This window comes from Salmo trutta, chromosome 4 (assembly GCF_901001165.1).
Source record: "Salmo trutta chromosome 4, fSalTru1.1, whole genome shotgun sequence".
Taxonomy (NCBI): Eukaryota; Metazoa; Chordata; class Actinopteri; order Salmoniformes; family Salmonidae; genus Salmo; species Salmo trutta.
This window is the reverse complement of record NC_042960.1, coordinates 42955735-42980001: the sequence shown is the minus strand read 5'-3', so window position 1 is coordinate 42980001 and position 24267 is coordinate 42955735. Positions and strand designations below refer to the sequence as shown.

Genomic DNA, 24267 nt, shown 5'->3' with positions numbered 1-24267 from the left:
TCTCATGGTGCCTGTATAGGGTTTCACACTGGGAAGAGACACACTGCATCCACCTGCAGCAGACGAATTGCTGACTATTCAGCATGGTTTAGCTCCAGACCTATACCCTGCTCATGAAGGGTCGCAAAACTAACTGGGATTATAAATCTAGTCTAGAAGGCCTCTGAAGGGCACACAGACCCTGGTTTTAGAATGCAACCGTGTTAACATGGCTCAGCATGATGGTTATAAGAATGGAAGGTGCTGAACGCCTTCCTCGGCTTGCAATTGTAATGACAGTAAATGGCCATTGGAGGGCAATCAAACCTAAAAATGAAACATCTTGTGAGTGAATGGATCATCTTTGCCTTGAATTGTCAGTGACGAATAAAACTGCACCAAAAAGCAGTGCATGTTATTGTCTCACGTCATATAGGGTGATACCTCTGTTTTCAGTGATTCAGCCACCTTTCTCTTGAATTAGGCCTGCATAGTAAAGGTTCACCGTCACAGCGGGTCTGGCAGAAGCTTGATTACTGTTATGATCTCCACCCAGCACAGCCAGAAGAGGACTGGCCACCCCTCAGAGCCTGGTTCCTCTAGTTTCTTTCCTAGGTTCCTGCCTTTCTAGGGAGTTTTTCCTAGCCACCGTGCTGCTACATCTGCATTGTTTGCCGTTTGAGGTTTTAGGCTGGGTTTCTGTATAGCACTTTATGACATCGGCTGATGTAAAAAGTGCTTTATAAATACATTTGATTGATTGATAGGATGCACATAAAGCTTGGACTGGAAGTACCCACCTCTCTCGGGGGTCCATGCCCAGGAATTTACATCCAACTAAACTGCCTGCTATTTTTAAACCTCTGTCCTAAGAGCGACAAGGAATCCATGTGCTCGTTTTGCATCTGATAAGAATGTCCCCAAAACAGAAGTGACTAAGCACCAAAGACCGTAGTGCCTCAGAATTTTGTAGTATAATAACCGCATGAAGTCATCCAGCCCGTCCATTTCCAAGGAACATTACTAATGGACATTTTACGAGCAAGAGTGCATTAACAAAAACATTCCTTTACTTGGCCAGATGAAATGACTGTAAACTTCCACATTCATATGTCTACTTTACAACTCAAGCAAGTATTTCTCTGGTGTTTGGGTGGTGGTCACCACTGGGACAAATAGCTTGTCTCCTGTGTAATATCAGGTAGTGCAATGTTGTTCAGTGCTCCTTGGTATTGGAATATAAATGCAGATAGATACACTGTCATCACCGGTTACACCTTATCTGCAGCATTACAGTTTCTGTTCTCTTAATTATTTTTTTATTTTTTAGATGATGCATAATAGCATACTTATCTCAAGTTCCAACTCCTTGGAACCTCAGGTTTTTTTTTCTATTATGTGTTCTGGGAAGATGTTGCTGTGATTAGTTTGTTCCAAGAAGTTGCGCTCATTATTCTCTTTTTATGGTTTGATATTTGTCCTTGCATATATATTTGTATGTGGGAGGAGGAGCATTACTGAGAATGGTCCAGGGTCGGTGTGAGGCTTTCCATAGCAAACAGGAAGAAGAAGCAGCATCACATTCCTCCTATGGTGTTCATTGTGGGTAGTTCCTCTCTGATTGTTGATACATATGACCAGACATAAGCACCCACCTTCCACTCCCCTCCTTTGCTTTCCTCAGAAATGCACACACACACACACACACACACACACACACACAAGCAAGCACAAACTGTCCCAGGTCAATAAGTTACTTGTTTATACACTAGGAGGGTATAGTACTTCTTACAGAAACATCACCTACAAGATAGCAGGGATTCATGGAATTATGACAGGGATTTATGCAATTATTTCAATAAATTATTTCATTGATTTATTTAATCAGTGACATATTTCCTGCCCTTCTAGCATTCATCATTAGCAGAACTCTGCTGCTACATCAGAGTTAATTATGCAGGTAATTATTATAATGATGTGTAATTACAATAATGTGGCAGATGCAGAGACACTCAGTGCTGTAATCATGATGAGGCAGGACTTTTGACCTCACTCACTAATCCCAGATCAGATCTGGCTTGGTTAGGCCCCGTGTTCTGGCTGTCTTCACTTATGCCAGACAACTTGCACTACCGTGGCCTACTGACACTCTCATGTTTACAGAGACAGACAGACTTGAGGCTGGACAGACTCACACAATCATTCCAAATAACTATACACGCATACTGTACCCACATTGTTGTGTGTGTGTGTGTGTGTGTGTGTGTGTGTGTGTGTGTGTGTGTGTGTGTGTGTGTGTGTGTGTATATATATATATATATATATATATATATATATATATATATATATATATATATATATGTGTGTGTGTGTGTGTCGAGCTAGAGGAGCCTTGGTTGGTGTACTAGTCCTCTACACTACATTGTTTGGTGCACAGTCAGCTGTCAGACTACATTCACTTGATCTGCAGGGAGGGAGGTAGAAAGGGACATGGGGATAGAGAGAGACTGGAGGGAGAGGGGGAGGAGACAGGGGTAAAGGGAGAACAGAGAGGGTGAGGAAGAGTGAAGAGAGAGAAACATTATTTCTGACTGCAGGAGGTAATTAGAGCTGGGGATGATTAAGAGGGGAACTAAATGTCTCAGAGCTGGAGGAGGACAGAGTCACAGAGTTGACTAACTCTGAGACCCACAGACAAATACGATTTTCCGCACACGCACAGCCATGCACAAACATACATACACACAGCCAGGCGTGTACACACACACACAACATGCAGTAACCCTTAAAATCATCACAATGGCAGACATGAAATATATTTTTCTGAGGCAGATGCCACCCCAAAATGCAGACCGATGGGACTGTTAGCCAGCAGAGCGGTAGGTAGCTTCGTGGTTAAGCGCGTTGGGCCAGTAACCAAAAGGTTGCTGGTTCGAATCCCACATGTGTGAAAAATCGGTCAATGTGCCCTTGAACAAGGCACTTAAACCTAGTTGTGCTGGATAAGAGCGGTCTACCAAAATGCAAAAAAAAAAAAAACAATCTGCCAAAACTGATGATGCATTGGCTTCTACAAGATGGGCTCTCAAGGGTCAGAGATTCACTAAACACATTCCAATAAAACATAAAAGGCATTCTTTCCTCACCTTTGTCACAGATGGCTGTAATATAGAGTAGATGAAGGAAGGAGAAAGCAAGATGTCTAATAGTTCTGGAATATTCTCTTTCTCTGTTGGAGTCTCCCCTCACATGCTGTTGTACATTGTGTTCTATGATGCTGGCTGTCACCACAGCAACATGCGCACACTGCCTGGTAAACATGATGTGACAGAGGAAGTGACCAGGTTGACAACACAGGAATGAACTGTGTGTGTGTGTAACTAACGGGTAAAGGAAAACAACTGTGACATGAATGTGGGGATGTGAAGGACTGGCCTGGGGGTTAAGAGGAGAACGAGTCGATGGTGAGGGGGGTTTTAAGAAATCTTTGAAAATCCAAAGAACATGACAAACTAATTCTTCACAAATCCCAGTGCCTTAGTTGATACAGTCCTTTTATTGAACAGAGGACAAGGAAATCCAAAAAGTACTCAGACTGTGGCTCGTAGTTAAGCTCATAACTAGTAAAGTGCACTTTCAGTTTACAAACAACTCATTGGAATTGAGCGTTAGCTAGTGCCTGGATCTCCCTTTAACTTCTCCTCTTACCAACATAGACATGCTAGTACAGTACGTATTCATCTCTAGGCACTGCACCGGAGTCCCATAGGTAGAACACTTCACATTTATAGACTGTTGAGACCACGTTAGGAGTGCAAAAAGACAGCATCTGAGCGAGGGTGTGTGCAGAACAGTAATTGGAAGATTAGCACACACAGTATCTCTTCCCATCATAAAGTTTAAAATGCCTCAAACAGCTCTGGCTAGTTCTCTTGAACCCCAATGTGACTGATTGTGACATTCCTCGATTGTGTAACTATTGTGTGATGAATTGATTATGTGATTGACTGATTGTAAAGCAGCTCCATATGTCTTTACAGGGTTTGTTTTTATTTTCTGGTTAACTCCTCTTTCTCTTAGTGTTTTAGCTTCTAGCTTTTAAAAAATATATTTCCTACATAATGTATGTACACTTGTATCTTAGCAGAGAAAATAGTGTTCTGTAAGAGTTCCTGTCCAGTTTTGCAAGGTCATTAGTGACCCCAGATTGGCACATATTCATCATTGACTTTACCCAGTTATACTAAACAGAAGGAAATAGTCAGTTAACCATCTAGATGCTTCAACACACTCACACATTACATGCCAACTCACATAAAAAAGGAGGCACAGTCAACCTCACACACAACCCAAATCATCTCTACTTCTAATTTAAAGAGATTCTCCGGTACATTTGTAGACTTTTTATCCAGTAGTTCTGAAAGTAGCTCTCACAAGACAAAAGTGTTCCCTGAAAATAGTGTACTACATCACATACAGTATGTGCAGATTTTACTCAAATGGCGAGGGTCTGAAGTTCATTGGCTAGAACTCGAATTGCTAGGGGGGCTGGAGGAAAATGGCGCAGCACAAATTCCAGAAATAGTCGCTTTCAAACTAGGCATTTTGTGGATAATTTAGGTAAAATAGTAATTCTGCATGTATAAACTACACTGACACATCCAGCCCAAAGCGGGAGGTTTAAAGAATACTTAATAATCACCAAAGTTCCGGAACATCTCTTTAAAGCGAGATGCACTTGGGTCATTATTCTTTCAGTATTACAGTGAATTAAAGTGCCATAGGACAGTCTGAGCAGCACTGATTCTTCAAATACCTTTATATGGCCTTTGATATAGTTCTACTCTACAGTACTTTGCCCTAACCTTATAGGATGGTAAATCATCAGTCTATATAGACCACTGGTCACCTTCACACTAAACACAACTTATAGTATCTGCCAGGCACAGCTTGGAACATTGGTTCCAAGTCAAGTGCCTAACAATGGAAGGGACAACGAGGCAAAATAAAACGGTGATAGAACACATGTAAAGACTTCAACATAGGAATGACCAATATCAATATTCAGACTATGGTGTCACTGCAGAACAACTAAAAGGTTCTAAGTAACATCAGACCAACGTTTGCAGTGTGTGAACCGCAGCCCCATATTGCACCTAGCAAAGGAGTTCCACACAGATACACACGACTGGGAGGAGACTAGCTGGTAACGAAACACACCAGCGTTTAACATCTATATTCGCTTCAACAGGGAAGTCAACATCTTATCAGCTCATTTCACCTCCTCCTGTTGCACCAATCTCACTGTGAAAAACAGTACAGTTCAAGGACGCCTTGCCAGTTGCAACTGTGGATTTTGATCCCTCCGTCTTACCTCATGTGGTTCTCTTGACAGAGCTCAGCTATCCACATACTTCAAACTAGAGTTAAAAAACAAAACAAAGACGTTGTCAAAGTTCAATTCAACCCCAGAGAGCTCTGTATGTGTATTACCTACAGGACTCTATGGGGGAGATGTCACATACACAAGACAAGATGGAGTCTGACACAATATCCTCCTCCTACCAGCACACTCAACATTACAACTCCCCAACATAAATAAAATAAGAGCAATACATAGTGTTTTGCACAACAAGGACTAGACAGAGAATGAACTGGGCATGAACTAAAACAGACTATTCTAGAGACTAGTAGAGCTGTAGTTTGTACATGCAGCCTGGTCTTCTGTAGGACTACAATTTCTCAGCACTGCGATGAATAGGTTTGGCTTGGTCACAACTCAAGTCAACAATAATACACACCAGCTTAAACTGTGAACACTGAAATATGTATTTCAGCTACACCATATGCATAGACTCTCTCTCACCTAGTTTATATCCTTCACTTGAACTTCCATCCCAGCTCTAGCTATACCCCACGTAGAAGACTTCTATGGGCAGGACAAATATAAGGTCACAGGATAACCCTACTAAAAGGATTTATGAGCGTGTGACATTACGTGAAAATAGACATACTATACAGATATATAAAGGATACAATCTCCTTTCCAACAGCAGTCTGAATCTGTACCAGTCCAGTCAGCTCTGTATGCCAGGCAGACCCAGGGAGAGTGACCCGTGCTGGGACTACAGACCTCAAGAGCTGGCCCCATGTGGAGGCAAACAGACATCACACACAAGCCTGTTGTATCTTCCTTTTCCCCCTTGTTCTTGTTGTTGTGACTGTTTGTTTTTTTGTTGCATGTGGCTGAAGGGCAAAACGCAGTTGGCAGAGTCCTCCCAGCATGCTGAGTGCAGGGAGGGAAGGGGGTTATGGGAAATGAAGTGCAGGCACACCCAGGGCAGGCCGTGGGATAGGGAATGGTGTTGGCACACATCTCAGACAGGGTTCAGGGGTCAGGGTCAAAGTTCCCATCGTTCTCTCTAAGGGGCTCTGGTTGGCTGGGTGTTTAATCCATTTACTCCCTGGACTGGTAGAAGAGGATGTATCCAGACTCCGAGTTCTTTGAGATGTCTGACGTCAGCCCATAGAACTCCTCGATGGCCTGGGCATCGATTTTCTGAACAAACCAGAGAGGGACACAACAAAATGATGAAACATGCTGTATGAGACATATAAACAGGTGTGCTGGCCAACTGTAATACTGTTATTTTTAGAAGAGCATGACTGTGACACACACCTCCACGATATCATCATCAAACAGCAGCCAGAAGCCGTGACTCTTCACTATGGTGATGTAGTGTCCTCTGTTGGGTCCACTGAGGAAGAAAGAAGGGGAAAGCGGTGATATGACAAAGTCTCTGCAAAGTACAAGGTACAAGTTTGTTTGGATACGAGTAAGTGTGTTTGCATAACAATGTGTGTCCAAAGGTGCTGAACGTATACTGAACAAAAATATGAACGTAACGTGTGAAGTGTTGGTCCCATTTTTCATGAGCTGAAATAAAATATCCCACAAATTTTCCATACGAAGAAAAAGCTTATTTCTCTCAAATTTTGAGCAGAAATTAGTTTGCCAGAGAATTGAATGTTCATTTCTCAACCATAAGCCGCCTCCAATGTTGTTTTAGAGTATTTGGCAGTACATTCAACCAGCCTCACAACAGCAAACCACGTGTAACCACGCCAGCCCAGGACCTCCACATCCGGCTTCTTCACCTGCGGGAAGTGGGGGTGCGAGGAGTATTTCTGTCGGTAATAATGCCCTTTTGTGGGGAAAACTCATTCTGATTGGCTGTGCCTGGCTCCCCAGTGGGTGGACCTGGCTCCCAAGTGGGTGGGCCTATGCCCTCCCAGGCCCACCCATGGCAGCGCCCCTGCCCAGTCATGTGAAATCCTTAGATTAGGGCTTTCATTTATTTAAATGGACCGATTTCCTTCTATGAACTGTAACTCCGTAAAATCTTTGAAATTGCTGCATGTAGAGTTTATATTCTTGTTCAGTATAGAATAGACGTGTGTATGTGTTTGTGCCCCCTACCTGCCACAGTGGACGACCACAGCGACCAGGTCATACATGCGGTCGAGGTTGGTAGCATCTCCAGAGGTGTTGAAGAGGCGGAGCTCCAGAGGGAAGACGACGCGATAGGATAGCTTGGTGTATCGGTGCAGCTGCTCCATGTACTTAAACCGCTTCAGGTGCAGGGCCAGGATCATAGGCAACTTCTTAACCCGCATTCTACAGGGCCACACAGGAGTTATATACAGACACAGACAAGCAAAGAGTAAAAACATATAGAAATACAGTACCAGTCAAAAGTATGGACACACCTACTCATTCCAAGGCTTTTATTTATTTTGACTATTTTCTACATTGTAGAATAATAGTGAAGACATCAAAACTATGAAATAACACATATGGAATCTTGTATTAACCAAAAAAGTGTTGTGTCAAAGTAGCCACCCTTTTGCCTTGATGACAGCTTTGCACACTCCTGGCATTCTCTCAACCAGCTTCATGAGGTAGTCACCTGGAATGCATTTCAATTAACAATTTTGTCTTGTTAAAAGTTCTCATGAGGACCAACACAGGAAAGGTAGACACAGAGTTACCTCTGCTGCAGAGGATACGTTCATTAGTTACCAGCCTCAGAAATTGCAGCCCAAATAAATGCTTCAGAGTTCAAGTAACAGACACATCTCAACATCAACTGTTCAGAGAAGACTGCGTGAATCAGGCCTTCATGGTCAAATTGCTGCAAAGAAACCACTACTGAAGGACACCAATAAGTAGAAAAGACTTGCTTGACCCAAGAAACACGAGCAATGGACATTAGACCGGTGAAAATCTGCCCTTTGGTCTGTCGAGTCCAAATGTGAGATTTTTGGTTCCAACCTTCGTGTCTTTGTGAGACGCAAAGTAGGTGAACAGATGATCTCCGCATGTGTAGTTCCCACCATGAAGCATGGAGGAGGAAGTGTGATGGTGCTTTGCTGGTGACATTGTTGGTGATTTATTTAGAATTCAAGGCACACTTAACCAGGATGGCTACCACAGCATTCTGCAGCAATACGCCATCCCATCTGGTTTGCGCTTAGTGGGACTATTATCTGTTTTTCAACAGGACAATGACCCAACACACCTCCAGGCTGTGTAAGGGTTATTTGACCAAGAAGGAGAGTGATGGAGTGCTGCATCAGATGACCTGGTCTCCACAATCACCCAACAACCTAATTGAGGTGGTTTGGGATGAGTTGGACTGCAGAGTGGAGAAAAAGCAAAAAACAAGTGCTCCGCATATGTGGGAACTCCTTCAAGACTGTTGGAAAGGCATACCAGGTGAAGCTGGTTGAGAGAATGCCAAGAGTGTGCAAAGTTGTCATCAAGGCAAAGGATGGCTACTTTGAACAATATTTTGATTTTATTAAACACATTTTTGGTTATTAAATGATTCCATATGTGTTATTTCATAGTTTTGACATCTTCACTAATATTCTACAATGTAGAAATCAATAAAAACCCTTGAATGAGTAGGTGTGTCCAAACTTTTGACTGGTACTGTACATAAAGACAGACAGATACCGCAGTCATACACACCCAATCTGAGTGGGAACGTGTTGTGTACTGACCGTTTCTGGGCCTCCTGCTTGCTGCAGCATGCCTCACAGTAGTATTTGTATTCACTGCACAAGGTCTCTGTGTTACTGAAGTCCCTGGGGAACACAACACACACAGAGGGGACTGTGTCAGTAAGCTTGATACAGGGAGTAGTTATGGTACAGAAAGATACCAAGTAACAGGTCAATATTACCTAAGACAGTGTGTTATTGATGTATTCTGCTCTACGTCCACAGACAGATCCAGGAAGTCCTCATCTTTGCTGCTCACCTGTCCGAGAGAGAGAGAGAGAGAGAGGGAGGGAAAGAGAAACACACAGATGAGGTGAGTCGGTGTACTTGCCTCTTCACGTGCTGAAAGGCACCGATGCTGCTCCTGCTCTGTGACCTGACCACACACTGGCACACAAAATGAGAGAGCGGGTCCATTTGATGTATTGATAGTACGTGTCATTGAGAAGCACAGTGCTTGTAGCGTGGTGAAGAGGGTTGTTCAAGGCCATTCTCTACCTCCCTCCCTCTGCTCTTCCTCTCTGAGCATCAATGCCTCCTGCGTCGCAGATACAGAAGGAGGGAGCGGCAGAGTGGTAGACCGATGCCACAGCCTGTGGGGGCTGGAGGATATCCGTCAGAGCTGAGAGCTTACTATTACAGACAGAGCTAATCCCTCTGTGGGAGACAGTCACTTAGCTATGCCCTGCTAGTCGATTGGGAAAGCATTACCAACACTGCTGAGGAAGGGGGTTGAGTTAAAAATAAAACAAGAGACATTTCCAATCAATAAAGTATTCTTACATAAGCGTTTATGTCCTACATAACTTGGTTGAATTAGGACCACCCATTTCAATCACTGCCAGAGAACATAAAACCTTGCCTCGCAAGCTGCCTGATCTCGCGAGATTACATGAATGGTTCGCTGCACGGATGTAAGCTCATGAGATCAGGCGGCTTGCGAGGCTCCATAAAACCCACTACCCCAGAAATCACTCTATAGGGTCTACCAGCTCTGACTCACCGTCTCACAGTTGAGGCAGCGCGTCTCATTGGTCAAAGTTCCCTGGAAGATGTCATGCACCCAGGTGGGCTCCGTGGGCTTGTTCTCGGGTTCCGTCTCCGTGGTGACGGCCGTGCCGTTGTTCTTGAGGCGGCCGTTCTGCTTCTCCTGCTTCTTCTCCTCCTGCAGGATGTCTGCCACTGTGTTCAGCAGGTAGTTGAGGAACTCATGGGCATCCTGCTGCATGTAGTTGTCAAACAGGTCTGTAGGGGAGACAGAGGACAGGGGCTTTTAGGGAAACTGCGTAGAAAGGTGATCAGTCAGTCAACAGTCCTGATCAAGGTGAATCAAGGCAGGTCAACGCACATGCATGCACACACAAATCCGATATGTGTGAAAAGTGAAATTGGAGAGCAGGAGAGAGAGTGTGAGAGAAAGCAGCTGACCAGGCCCTAGTCCACACATAGATGTTCATTGTTCATTCATAGAGAGAGCTGCCTGGAGTCAGACAACAACAACCTGCTTCTATTCCAGGTCCATGCTCTGAATGTCCGCACCGCCACCACAACATGCACCTGCCCTTCACCCCACAGTGACAATCACCTGAGAAAAACACTTCCACTTCCCCATCTCAATCCCCAGCTCAAAACATGCCTACTGTATCATTCCTGGATACGGTTGATTCAAGATAACTGGTCTCAGCAGTCTGAAACCTCTAAACGCTGGTCTGAAACCGATCAACACACAGTCAGTTTGTCAACCAACAACAATCATATGACAACCTATACAAAATGGTAGCTATGAGGGTATTACACTATGGTCCTCTAGTGTATTTGTCCCCAGCCTCATTTGGGTTTGGTGTGGTCTCTCTCACCATTCTCCTTGCGCAGGCGTGAGATGAACTTCTTGGGCGGGATGACTCCCACCTTTTTCTTCTGGGTGGCGATGCTGTGGAAGAGGTCTGCCAGACACGTGAGCAGGTTCTCCTTCTTCTTCTGCTGGGCCTTGTAGGCCAGCACGTTCTCCCGGAAGGGCCGGCAGAAGTACAGGGCCTGAAGCACCGAGTTACAGTAACACGTGTTGCCAAACTGAGGGGGCCAACCCGGCAGGGACAAATAGAAAAAGAGAGAGGGTGAGATTTTTATCACTCTGAGGACCGAAAAAAGTAACATTGAAAACACGGAGAGAAGATTCATGACCGTCACCTCCAACAGAGACTTGGTGCAAGGTGAGATGAGTGTTCTCACATCTAAAAAGGGATGTGAGAGCCAGACTGCACAGCTGCCATCAGATAAATGTATGAATTTTAACTTAATGTAGCCAAACTAGTCTTGGTACCAGTCTTTTTAGCTAACATTCCACTCCTGTCATTTGCCAGAGACTGGTCTTTCGGGCAATCTTAGCGTTCAATATGCAGCCAGATTTACGGCGAAGTTGCTGATTGGTAGTTGGAAACAACATTCATATTTTCCATGACAACGTTGTGGAACATGGGGTGCGTGCAAATTTGGTGCAATATAGAATGAGGATTTTAAGAACAACAAACAATACTATTATCACCTGCTGCGGTCATTCCCTTGTGAGAAGACAGTGTCAATGCAATATGATGTTGTTCAAAGTGGCTATAGAGGACTCCGTAATGAGAGAGAGAAATAATGATCCGAAAATTATTAGCCTACAAGATTCAATCAAGCTACGTTTGCTTCAGTTGCCTCTCATTAAATGGGAGGAAATAAACGCAAAACTAGCACCTGTCGTCATTCCTCGCTCATATGCTGATCATAGTGACTTGCTTACATGTTAAAAATGATATGCTCATTTCAGTTGTATTATTTGTCCCTCTCTTATTAAGAGATGGATTCCAGACAGGCTACTTTAGGAAACTTTCTTAACGGACATAGACGGACGGAGTCAATACAGTTACATATCAGGATTTTATTTTTGTTGACATATGGTATCGTTATGACAATATCACAACATTATAAAAACTCCAGTATTTTTCCCTTTATAGCTTGTTCTTCGTCTTTTTTATTGTTTTTGTCTCTGGCTTGCATAGCACACGTGGTGGTCGCCTAAATTCATTCTGGTAAGCTAGGCCTAATATATAGGCTAGCATACAAGTGGTGGATTAATTGCCCAGCCTATGAATGAACTGACTTACACATCTCTGTCACTCATTGTTCCCTTCTTGTGCAATTCATGCATCTCCACTGGCATCTCTCTCTTCCATCCTCTCTGTATGCCTCTTATAGCTCTTGAACCAGTAGCCTTGCCCAATGTGTTACCCAGAAGTAGCAATATATACACTGAACAAAAATATAAAAGCAATATGCAACAATTTCATTGATTTTACAGTTAATATGAGGAAATAAGTCAATTTCAATAAATTAATTAGGCCCTATGGATTTCACATGACTGGGAATACAGATAGGCATCTGTTGCTCACATATACCTTAAAAAAAAAAAAATGGGCCTCATGATCTCGTCACAGTATTTTTGTGTATTCAAATTTCCATCGATGAAACAATTGTTTTCGTTGTCCGTAGTGTATGCCTGCCCATACCATAAACCCACCGCCAACATGGGGCACTCTGTTCACAACATTGACATCAGCAAACCGCTCGCCCACATGACCCCATACACGTGGTCTGCAGTTGTGAGGCCGGTTGGACGTACTGCAAAATTCTCTAAAACGACGTTGGAGGTGGCTCATGGTAGACAAATTAACATTTACTTCTCTGGCAACAGCTGGTGGACATTCCTGCAATCAGCATGCCTATTGCACACTCCCACAAAACTTGAGACATCTATGGCATTGTGTGACAAAACTGCACATTTTAGAGTGGCCTTTTATTGTCCCCAGCACAAGGTGAACCTGTGTAGTAATCATGCTGTTTAATCAGCTTCTTGATATGCCACACCTGCAAGGAAGATGGATTATCTTGGCAAAGGAAAAATGCTCACAAACAGGGATATAACCATATTTGTGCCCAAAATTTGAGCTAAATAAACTTTGTGCGTATGGAACATTTCTGGGATCTTTTATTTCAGTTCATGAAACATTTACATGTTGCTTTTATATTTTTGTTCAGTGTAGTTTGGTCACTTATTTTGAGCAATTAATATATATATATATATTTGAGGAAAGAAGCACCTTGCTCTTGCTTGCTGGATATAAAATAGGCTTCAGCTTTCACAATGAACTGGTGGGGAACTTTGAATGGCAAGAGCTTCTCTGGTGTATTGTGATTAAAGGTCGACCGATTATGATTTTTCAACGCCGATACCGATTATTGGAGGGGCCAAAAACCCCGCTGCCGATTAATCGGCAGATTTTTTTTTTGTAATGACAATTACAGCAATACTGAATTAACACTTATTTTAAGTTAATATAATACATAAATAAAATCAATTTAGCCTCAAATAAATAATGAAACATGTTCAATTTGGTATAAATAATGCAAAAACAAAGTGTTGGAGAAGAAAGTAAAAGTGCAATATGTGCCAGGTAAGAAAGCTAACGTTTAAGTTCCTTGCTCAGAACATGAGAACATATGAAAGCTGGTGGTTCCTTTTAACATGAGTCTTCAATATTCCCAGGTAAGAAGTTTTAGGTTGTAGTTATTATAGGACTCTCTCTATCTAAACAATTTGTAATTCATATACCTTTGACTATTGGATGTTCTTATAGGCACTTTAGTATTGCCAGTGTAACAGTATAGCTTCCGTCCCTCTCCTCGCTCCTACCTGGGCTCAAACCAGGAACACATCGACAACAGCCACCCTCGAAGCAGCGTTACCCATGTAGAGGAAGGGGAACAACTACTCCAAGTCTCAGAGTGAGTGACGTTTGAAACGCTATTAGCGGGCATCCCGCTAACTAGCTAGCCATTTCACATCGGTTACACCAGCCTAATCTCGGGAGTTGATAGGCTTGAAGTCATAAACAGTGCAATGCTTGAAGCATTGCGAAGAGCTGCTGGCAAAACGCATGAAAGTGCTGTTTGAATGAATGCTTACGAGCGTGCTGGTGCCTACCATCGCTCAGTCAGACTGCTCTATCAAATCATAGACTTAATTATAACATAATAACACACAGAAATACGAGCCTTAGGTCATTAATATGGTCGAATCCGGAAACTATCATCTCGAAACCAAAACGTTTATTCTTTCAGTGAAATACGGAACCGTTCCGTATTTTATCTAACGGGTGGCATCCATAAGTCTAAATATTCCTGTTACATTGCACAACGTTCAATGTTATGTCATAATTACGTAAAATTCTGGCAAATTAGTTCGCAACGAGCCAGGCGGCCCAAACTGTTGCATATACCCTGACTCTGCGTGCAATGAACGCAAGAGAACTGACACAATTTCACCTGGTTAATATTGCCTGCTAACTTGGATTTCTTTTAGCTAAATATGCAGGTTTAAAAATATATACTTCTGTGTATTGATTTTAAGAAAGGCATTGATGTTTATGGTTAGGTACAGTCGTGCAACGATTGTGCTTTTTTCGCAAATGCGCTTTTGTTAAATCATCCCCCGTTTGGCAAAATTGGCTGTCTTTGTTAGGAAGAAATAGTCTTCACACAGTTCGCAACGAGCCAGGCGGCCCAAACTGCTGCATATACCCTGACTCTGTTGCAAGAGAAGTGACACAATTTTCCTAGTTAAAAGAAATTCATGTTAGAATATGCAGGTTTAAAAATATATACTTGTGTATTGATTTTAAGAAAAGTATTGATGTTTATGGTTAGGTACACATTGGAGCAACGACAGTCCTTTTTCGCAAATGCGCACCGCATCGATTATATGCAATGCAGGACAAGCTAGATAAACTAGTAATATCATCAATCATGTGTAGTTAACTAGTGATTATGATTGATTGATTGTTTTTTATAAGATAAGTTTAATGCTAGCTAGCACCTTACCTTGGCTTCTTACTGCATTCGTGTAACAGGCAGGCTCCTCGTGGAGTGCAATGTAAGGCAGGTGGTTAGAGCGTTGGACTAGTTAACCGTAAGGTTGCAAGATTGAATCATCGAGCTGACAAGGTAAAAATCGAGCGTTCTGCCCCTGAACAAGGCAGTTAACCCACCGTTCCTAGGCCTTCATTGAAAATAAGAATGTGTTCTTAACTGACTTGCCTAGTTAAATAAAGGTGTAAAACATTTTTTTTAAATAACAAAAATAAATAAATAAAATTGGCCAAATCGGTGTCCAAAAATACCGATGTCCGATTGGTATGAAAACTTGAAATCGGCCCTAATTAATCGGCCATTCCGATTAATCGGTCGACCTCTAAATGTGATCATATTGGCTTCTGGTAAAAATACAATAAACAGGAATCCTCCTTTCTCCCCACATGCAATGTTTATGTTTACAATTAAATGTATTGCGTCAGAATGCCCAATGTTAGAATGCTTCCAATCAAATGTATGCATGAATTAGGAAAATGTTCTCAGTCAATTTGCATAAACATTGTGATTGGACGAAAGATGTGAAAGTTATCAAATCCTCTAATCTCCTCGAGCTCATTAATGATAGAATGTTCATATTTGAAGATTGCAGAAAGGCCAGTCTCTTTTGCAAATGACAGGAGTGGCAAGGAGTGGAATGTAATGGCTGAACAGAGACGGCAACCAGGCTAGCCAAACTCTGCTTTGAGAATCATCAATCTCCATCTTAAGTTTTATTTCATTCAATGTTTTTTATACATACAACCCACCGGTGAACCGCTCAACATTTCAGTTACATTCCAGTCATTAAACAGAAGCCATCTGAAGGGTTGGCTAACAGAGTAGTTGGCTAACATAAGGCCCTCAAAGATGTGTTTTGCCAACAGTAATAGAATAGCAGGGAAACTGGGACAGTCAGAGACATCTAAACTGTGTAAAGATATCATTCACAAACAATGGTAGCATTACTGACTAGCCAACAAACAAAACAACCTGTTTCTCATGAAAAGTGTCAACACCAAGCACCTGTCCGACGGAAAACATGACTCAGTAGTGACCTAGTGGACAGAGTGAATGACACTTACGTTGACCAATCCAAAGTAGTGTTCGTTGATTGGGAACTGCTCCGGACCAATGTCTTTCTCCAGAGCAGAGGCATTGGTGCCCTGAAGGAGACCAGAGAGAGAGAGAACACGAGCTCAAATGTGCACTGTCTAAACATCCTTATTATGCATGAAATAGGCTACACATCTGAAGTGCCTTACTCACACGTCTGTTCTATCTTCTTCAGGGCTGTGTTACTTACTATGGATCCCCATTAGCTGCTGCCAATGCAGCAGCTACTCTTCCTGGGGTCCAGCAAAATTAAGGCAGTTATACAATTTTAAAAACATTACAATACATTCCCAACAGATTTCACAACACATAAGTGTGCTCTCAGGCCCCTACTCTACTACCACATATCTACAACACAAAATCCATGTCTACAGTATGTGTGTGTATAGTGCGTATGTTATCGTGTATGTATGGATGTGTCTATGCCTATGATTGTTGCTTCACAGTCCCTGCTGTACCATAAGATGTATTTTTATCATTGTTTTTTAAATCTAATGGTACTGCTTGCATGAGTTACTTGATGTGGAATAGAGTTCCATGTAGTCATGGCTCTATGTAGTACTGTGTTCCTCCCATAGTCTGTTCTGAACTTGGGGACTGTGAAGAGACCTCTGGTGGCATGTCTTGTGGGGTATGCATGGGTGTCTGAGCTGTGTGCTAGTCGTTTAAACAGACAGCTCGGTGCTTTCAACATGTCACTACCTCTCACAAATACAAGTAGTGATGAAGTCAATCTCTCCTCCACTTTCAGCCAGGAGAGATTGACATGTATTTTACTAATGTTAGCTCTCTGTGTACCTCCAAGGGCCAGCCTTGTTGCCCTGTTCTGAGCCAATTGCAACTTTCCTAAGCCCTCTTTGTGGCACCTGACCACACAACTGAACAGTAGTCCAGGTAAGACAAAACTTGGGCCTGTAGCACCTGCCTTGTTGATAGTGCTGTTAAGAAGGTAGAGCATTGCTTTATTATGGACAGACTTCTCCCAATCTTAGCTACTGTTGTATCAACATGTTTTGATCATGACAGTTTACAATCCAGGATTACTCCAAGCAGTTTAGTCACCTCATCTTGCTCAATTTCCACATTATTTATTACAATATTTAGTTGAGGTTTAGGGTTTAGTGATTTATTTAGGACAAATCAAATGCTTTAACTTTTAGAAATATATATATTCTGAAACTAACTTTTGTTAAGTGTTGCAGTCATTTCAGTAGTAGCTGACGTGTATAGTGTTGAGTCATCAGCATACATAGACACTCTGGCTTTACTCAAAGCATGAGTCAGACATGAGACATGTCATTAGTAAAGATCAGCCTAGACAGCTGCCCTGGGGAATTCTTGATTCTACCTAGATTATGTTGGAGAGGCACCCATTAAAGAATACACTGTTTTCTGTTAGACAGGTAACTTTTTATCCACAATATAGCAATATAGTAAAGCCATAACACCTATGATTTTCCAGCAGCAGACTACTGTATGATCGATAATGTCAAAAGCCGAACTGAAGTTTAACGAAACAGCCCCCTCAATCTTTTTCTTCATCATTTTCTCTCAGCCAATCATCAGTCATTTGTGTAAGTGCTGTGCTTGTTGAATGTCCTTCCCTATAAGCGTGCTTAATGTCTGTTCTCAATTTGTTTACTGTAAAATAACATTGTATCTGGTCAAACACCATTTTTTTCCTAAAGTTTACTAAGGGTTGGTAACAGGCTGATTGGTCGTCTATTTGAGCCAGTAAAGGGGGCTTTACTATTCTTGGGTAGCGGAATGACTTTAGCTTCCCTCCAGGCCTGAGGGCACACACTTTCTAGTAGGCTTAAATTGAAGATGTGGCAAATAGGAGTGGCAATATCATCCACTATTATCCTCAGTAATTTTCCATCCAAGTTTTCAGACCCCAGTGGTTTGTCATTGTTGATAGACAATAATTCTTTCACCTCTCCCACACTCACAAAATTACATGGCTTGTCTTCCATAATTTGGTCAGATATACTTGGATGTGTAGTGTTAGCGTTTGTTGCTGTCATGCTTAAGTTTGCTAATCTTGCCAATGAAAAAAATAATTAAAGTAGTTGGCAACATCAGTGGGTTTTGTGATGAATGAGCCATCTGATTCAATGAATGATGGTGTCGAGTTTGCCAATTTGCCCAAAATTTCATTTAAAGGTGCTCCAAAGCTTTTTACAATCATTCTTTATGTCAATTATCTTTGTTTCATAGTGTATCTTCTTTTCATTCAGTTTAGTCACGATTTCTCAATTTGCAGTACATTTGCCAATCGGTTGTGCAACTAGACTTATTTGCCATTCCTTTTGCCTCATCCCTCTCAACCATACACATTTTTAATTCCTCATCAATCCACAGGGATGTAACAGTTTTTACTGTCATTTTCTAAATAGGTGCATGCTTATTAGTAACTTGGATAAGCAATTTCATAAATGTGTCAAGTGCAGCGTCTGATTGCTTGTCATTTCACACCACGGACCAACAAATATTCTTTACATCAACAACATAGGAATCACTACAAACCTTATTGTATGACCTCTTATAAACTATATTAGGTCCAGCCTTTGAAACGTTGGTTTTCCTAGATATGGCTACTATATTGTGATCACTACATTTGATGAATTTAGATTCTGCTTTAAAGCTAAATTCTGCAGCATTAGTAAAGATGTGATCAATACATGATGATTTCATTCCTGTGCTGTTTGTAACTACCCTGGTAGATTGACTGATAACCTGAACCAGGTTGCAGGCACTAGTTACAGTTTGAATCTTTCTCTTGAGTGGGCAGCCTGATGAAATCACCCAAAAAATGTCACCAGAACAGGCTTTAGGTGAGTCAGATGAACCTATAGTCATATTACTTCAACAGTATTTAACATGAGATCCTCTCTAAACTTTACAGGAATGTGTTTCTGAATTTAAAAACAGCCACACCTCCACCTTTGGTATTTCTGTCTCTTCTGTAGATCGTATAACCATGTATTGCTACCACTGTATCATCAAAAAGGTATTATCTAAGCGCGTTTCAGAGATTGTCAGAATATGAATGTCATCTGTTACTAGCAAATGATTGATTTCATGAACCTTGTTTCTTAAGCTGCATATGTTAACGTGGGCTATTTTTAGCACTTTTCTGGAACACTTGATTGTTTTCATTGCTTTACTGGGAAGCTTAGCAGAGGTAGACATGCTCATGTTTTTTTATGTTCGTGCCGGGTGAGTTGCACACATTGGACTTCCTACTAGGGCACACCGCCTCAGTGCTAACAGTATCACTCTGGTTCATAGGCACAAGATTACTGCAGCTAGTGAATCTGGTCAAGAGCTCTCTGGTCTAATAGTCATCTAGGTAAGTACAGTATATCGCAGGGAACTGACGGACCAAAGCCTCTTTATAGAGAGGTCACATGCTGCACATGTCTCTGTCTCACATAAGTCTAACCTTTGCTTCAGATATATGTGAATGCCTGGATTATTTCTGACAAAGGCTGGCAGTCCACTCCAGCATATTATAGCTTTCATGTAGCTTGCCGTTTCCCATCCCAAACCCTGCTTATACATGCTACTGGAAATCAGGAATGGTTTGGTTTCACTTAACATTCCGTAACATTTCATTTAACGTTCCGTAATGTAGTGACAGGGCACTTATCTCCTGACAGAGCCCATTGACTAACCAGAGCTCAGAGAGCTTCCAGATGAAGCCATGTCTTTGTTGAGAGAACATAGAGACTTCTGCTAGCGTTGCTTAAGTCTTAAAATTGCTGTCATTTTCTCTCAGTCAAAGCAGAACACATTGCTTTGTTGTCTCTGATTTCCGTTTTGACAGAGTTCTCAATGTTGAATCTCTCATACAGACGCATGCACACGCCGCCGAGCCAGCGCTCGTGTGCCAAAGACACATGAAGTGTTTAATCAAACTAGACAGCGTACACTTTGTCTCATCTAAACAATAATGTCCCATCAAAGCTTACACAAACAACGGCACAAAGGAAAGTAAACAAAGACCAGATGATGATAACAGTCCCATTCAACACCAATCAAATGCTCTGTGCCACATAACATTTTTCGTACTTCCAAACTTGACATCTTCCTGAACTTTTGAATCCTTATCAACAGCAGGATTCAGTAGCCTAAACACTGTTCTGGTAAAGAAAGGTAAAACCACAATTGCCTAGTGTACTTATTCCTGTGTGGAGTAATTACACAGTCGTAAGGACACTGCAATGTAAAATGTTACACTGAAGGACCTCCTCTACACGTTGAGTCAGTCAGATGCTCATCATGCCCATCAGTAATGCCCTTGGTGGCTTGGTACTACAGCCGGTCAGCTCGAGCTCCCAGGAGCAATTCGACTATGAACCTCTCTCATCATCATCATCACCTCCATGTGAGACACTGAACCCAAAACATTTAAATGAATAAATAGCATTGCAATCATAGAATAATTGAAATTTCATTTTAGTCTCCCACCACTAACAGCTTATTACACTGCCTTCACCAATCACTGCCTTGGCTCTGCAGCAGGTGCACACAGGTGTATACAGGTGCAGCAGTGGGGATGGAACCATGTCATGAGACCGTCACTAAAAATGTAATTGAGGAAGCTGACCTGAAAACCACTTTCACACAGCACATGGGTCCTTTAAATATAGATTAGCATAGTTGCATGGCCATATGAGAGGATCTGTCATATTCCCTTTCTTCACTTCCAAGTTAAGCTTAGGGATCTTTAAATTCACACGAGCCTGACGCTAGAAATCAACCTGTCAAAAGGTGTCAAACCACGTCACGCACCGTACTAAGAGGTGTTTGCAAAGTGTGCACAGCAAGCTTTGTGTGACAACGTTACTGTCTGATACCTATTTTCCTGACGTCGCCAATTGACATTGCATGTGTTTATTTGGCTAGAGTAGCTAAACATGTAGGGCTCATACTCATCATTCAAGATCAAGCTACCCTTCCGAAATGATGGACCCACCCCCATGCATCCCTGTTAAACAAGGACTGGTGGCTTGGTACTACAGCCGATCAGCTCGAGCTCCCAGGAGCAATTCGACCATGAACCTCTCTCATCATCATCATTACACAGACAAGGTGGCCAACGGTGACTGCAGCAGACACTCGAAGGCGCTATGGCTACTTACCATATTACAAATGGAGGCGATATTTCTGACAGTCATTTAGTTTACAGGGTCCCTCTCACCGTCATATTTATAAAATAAACATGTTTCAATGCAGGACGATATTGAGAAAAGATTAAGCTGATTCGCAGCCGCGGCTAAGGCCAGACCGCAACCACAGGGGTAAAAAACGGGCAATGTCTCTCGACTAGAGACCAACCTGCAGGCAGTTAACACGAAATTTAAAAAATGCAGCTTAATTTTAACGCTTTGATTACTTAAATGTTGCAGACTGCTAACGTATAACTTATCTAAAAATGACATATGCATGAGTGACTAAACACACATGAAGTTGCGGCAGGTTGATAGCAACGGACAACAAGCTATGTAAGAAAATGTACATCCGCCCACCACAAAAAGCTACCGCATTTCTGTCGAATCAGCGCTCTGATATTTGATTGACAGAACAGAGAGACTAATCAGAGCCTCGAATCAGGGTTCGAATGATGCAATGGATTTTGGGAGTTGTGGTGAATTTGGCTAGTAGTACTAGTGGATTGCCACTGATCATAATTTACATATGTCGAATAATCACATCACATTTCACACCAACTTGCAGACGTAAGGTGATACTCAAGTGTCATGCTGCTCGCGTTATATTGGTTTGAAACTTAATTTATAGACATATTTGCATTGCAAATGTTGCCATCGTCCTTTGCCATCAAAACCAGCCCATTCAATAGACAGTAGGGTACGTTTGGTGAAAACGCCCCCCCAAAGAAAGAATCCCTGTAGGGGCAACAGTGCCACTGTCCGACCCACGGACTTTGTTATGGTTTTTGTTTTGTTGACAAAGTAAAAGCGAGGAGCGTCGCCCAAGGTTGTAAAAAAAAATACATATTCTGCCTTGCTAAGATATTCGATGAGAAAAAAATCTGTTTGTTGTTTACAGTAACTTCTTTGTTGTTGTAATATCGCAAACGGACGTGGCAGTTTCACGAATTAAGAATTCCAGCTTTAAGGAAAATGTTTTTAAACAAAAAAGCTGCTAGAAAGGGGACATTTTGCCCTCTATGTGGCAAAATGCCTCTTCAAGATTAGTGTGTTAAAATATATTTTATACATTTTATTTGGACATTTTTGAGCAGTTGACTCTTAAAACATCGAGGTATCTTATTTTAATTAAACAAATCAAATATCAAAACAAAATTACATTGTACATTTCACTATTAATATCACAAAGTATCTCAAAATCGATTGTGTAACTCAATTAAGTTGCTAAAAGAGAATTTGGACATGGTTTGGAAAATGCTAATATAGGTACCATTGACTTTTGTTGCGACTCTGTCACGCCTGCTCCCGCTCTCCCTCCCTGGCGCTTGAAGGTGCCAGGCTCCCCAGCATTACGCACTCCTGCCACCATCAGTACGCCCACCTGCCTTTCCCTGTCACGCGCATCAGCGATTATTGGACTCACCTGGACTCAATCACCTCTGTCATTACCTTCTCTATATCTGTCTGGCTCCCTGCTCTATTCCCTGCTGCAGCATTAATTGTCATATGTTCATGTTTACCCGTGTGCTGACGCTGTTCCTGTTTTGTTACCTGTCTGTTCCGTATTAAATGTCAACTCCCCGTACTTGCTTCTCATCTCCAGTGTCGGTCCTTACAGAATGCTGCAGCCACCTAATGAAGCATCGGGGAGTGCTGGCGTTGCGGTTGGTGGTGACGTTCGGGGCCGGGGGCCGACACCGATGGAACCAGGGGGGCCTAAGCCAGCTCATGAGGCTATCACACCCTAGCTGGCTCGAGAGGTTCTTGCCCCGGTTGGCTCGGAAGGCGCCCATCCCATTTCGGGCCTCAGCCGGATCATCAGGTTTTTATGCCCAGACGGCTCTTCAGGCTGCTACGCCTCAGCCGGATCATTGGTCTCCCACGCCGCAGCAGGATCGTCAGGCTCCTATGCCTCAGCCGGCTCGCCAGGCTCCCATGTCTCTCCTGGTTCGTCGGGAGTTTACGCCCAGCCGGCTTGCCCAGCGCCCCTGCCTCGGCCGGCCCGTCAGGCTCGCCCAGGTGGGACGCCGGGTTTTGCCCCTAGAGGGGGGACCTACACCACCCGATGTCACAGGAAGGCCAAAAAGATCATCAAGGACAGCAACCACCCGAGCCACTGCCTGTTCACCCCGCTAACATCCAGAAGGCGAGGTCAGTACAGGTGCATCAAAGCTGGAACCGAGAGACTGAAAAACAGCTTCTATCTCAAGGCCATCAGACTGTTAAACAGCCGTCACTAACATTGAGTGGCTGCTGCCAACATACTGACTCAACTCAAGCCACTTTAATAATGGGAAAATGTATGTAATCAATTTATCACTTGCCACTTTATATTATTTATATTAGATAATGTTTCCATAACCTACATTATTCATCTCATATGTATATACTGTACGCCATACCATCTACTGCATCTTGCCATCTTGATGTAATTAGATGTATCACTAGCCACTTTAAACAATGCCACTTTATATAATGTTTCCATAACCTACATTACTCATCTCATATGTATATACTGTACTCTATACCATCTACTGCATCTTGCCACCCTGATGTAATGTATCACTAGCCACCTTAAACAATGCTGCTTTATATGTTTTCATACCCTACAATACTCATCTCATATTTATTTTTTATTTATTTTTTATTTCACCTTTATTTAACCAGGTAGGCAAGTTGAGAACAAGTTCTCATTTACAATTGCGACCTGGCCAAGATAAAGCAAAGCAGTTCGACAACATACAACAACACAGAGTTACACATGGAGTAAACAACATACAGTCAATAATACAGTAGAAGAAAAAAAAATAAGACTATATACAATGTGAGCAAATGATGTGAGATAAGGGAGGTAAAAGCAAAAAAATGCCATGGTGGCAAAGTAAATAAAGTATAGCAAGAAAAACACTGGAATGGTAGATTTGTAGTTTGAAGAAAGTTCAAAGTTCAAATATAAATAATATGGTGCAAAGGAGCAAAA

At 42.3% G+C, this 24267-nt stretch overlaps 1 protein-coding gene across 3 annotated transcripts; it reads right to left on the bottom strand.

Moving 5' to 3' along the window:
• Nucleotides 1-3512: 3512 nt before the first annotated feature.
• Nucleotides 3513-21658, bottom strand: LOC115192392 (ubiquitin carboxyl-terminal hydrolase 46). 3 transcript variants are annotated; one of them, XM_029750832.1, is made up of 9 exons: nt 21258-21658; nt 16077-16157; nt 10905-11118; nt 10052-10293; nt 9231-9307; nt 9049-9132; nt 7460-7657; nt 6659-6737; nt 3513-6538 (listed from the first exon to the last, which is right to left on the bottom strand). In XM_029750832.1, exons 1-9 carry the CDS (start codon nt 21291-21293, stop codon nt 6437-6439), a joined length of 1113 nt encoding a protein of 370 aa, XP_029606692.1. In that variant the 5' UTR covers nt 21294-21658; the 3' UTR covers nt 3513-6436. The 3 variants fall into 3 exon arrangements, with proteins under 3 accessions (XP_029606692.1, XP_029606693.1, XP_029606694.1); XM_029750833.1 differs by lacking the exons at nt 10905-11118; nt 16077-16157; nt 21258-21658 and adding an exon at nt 10689-10755; XM_029750834.1 differs by lacking the exons at nt 10905-11118; nt 16077-16157; nt 21258-21658 and adding an exon at nt 10634-10642.
• Nucleotides 21659-24267: the final 2609 nt, after the last annotated feature.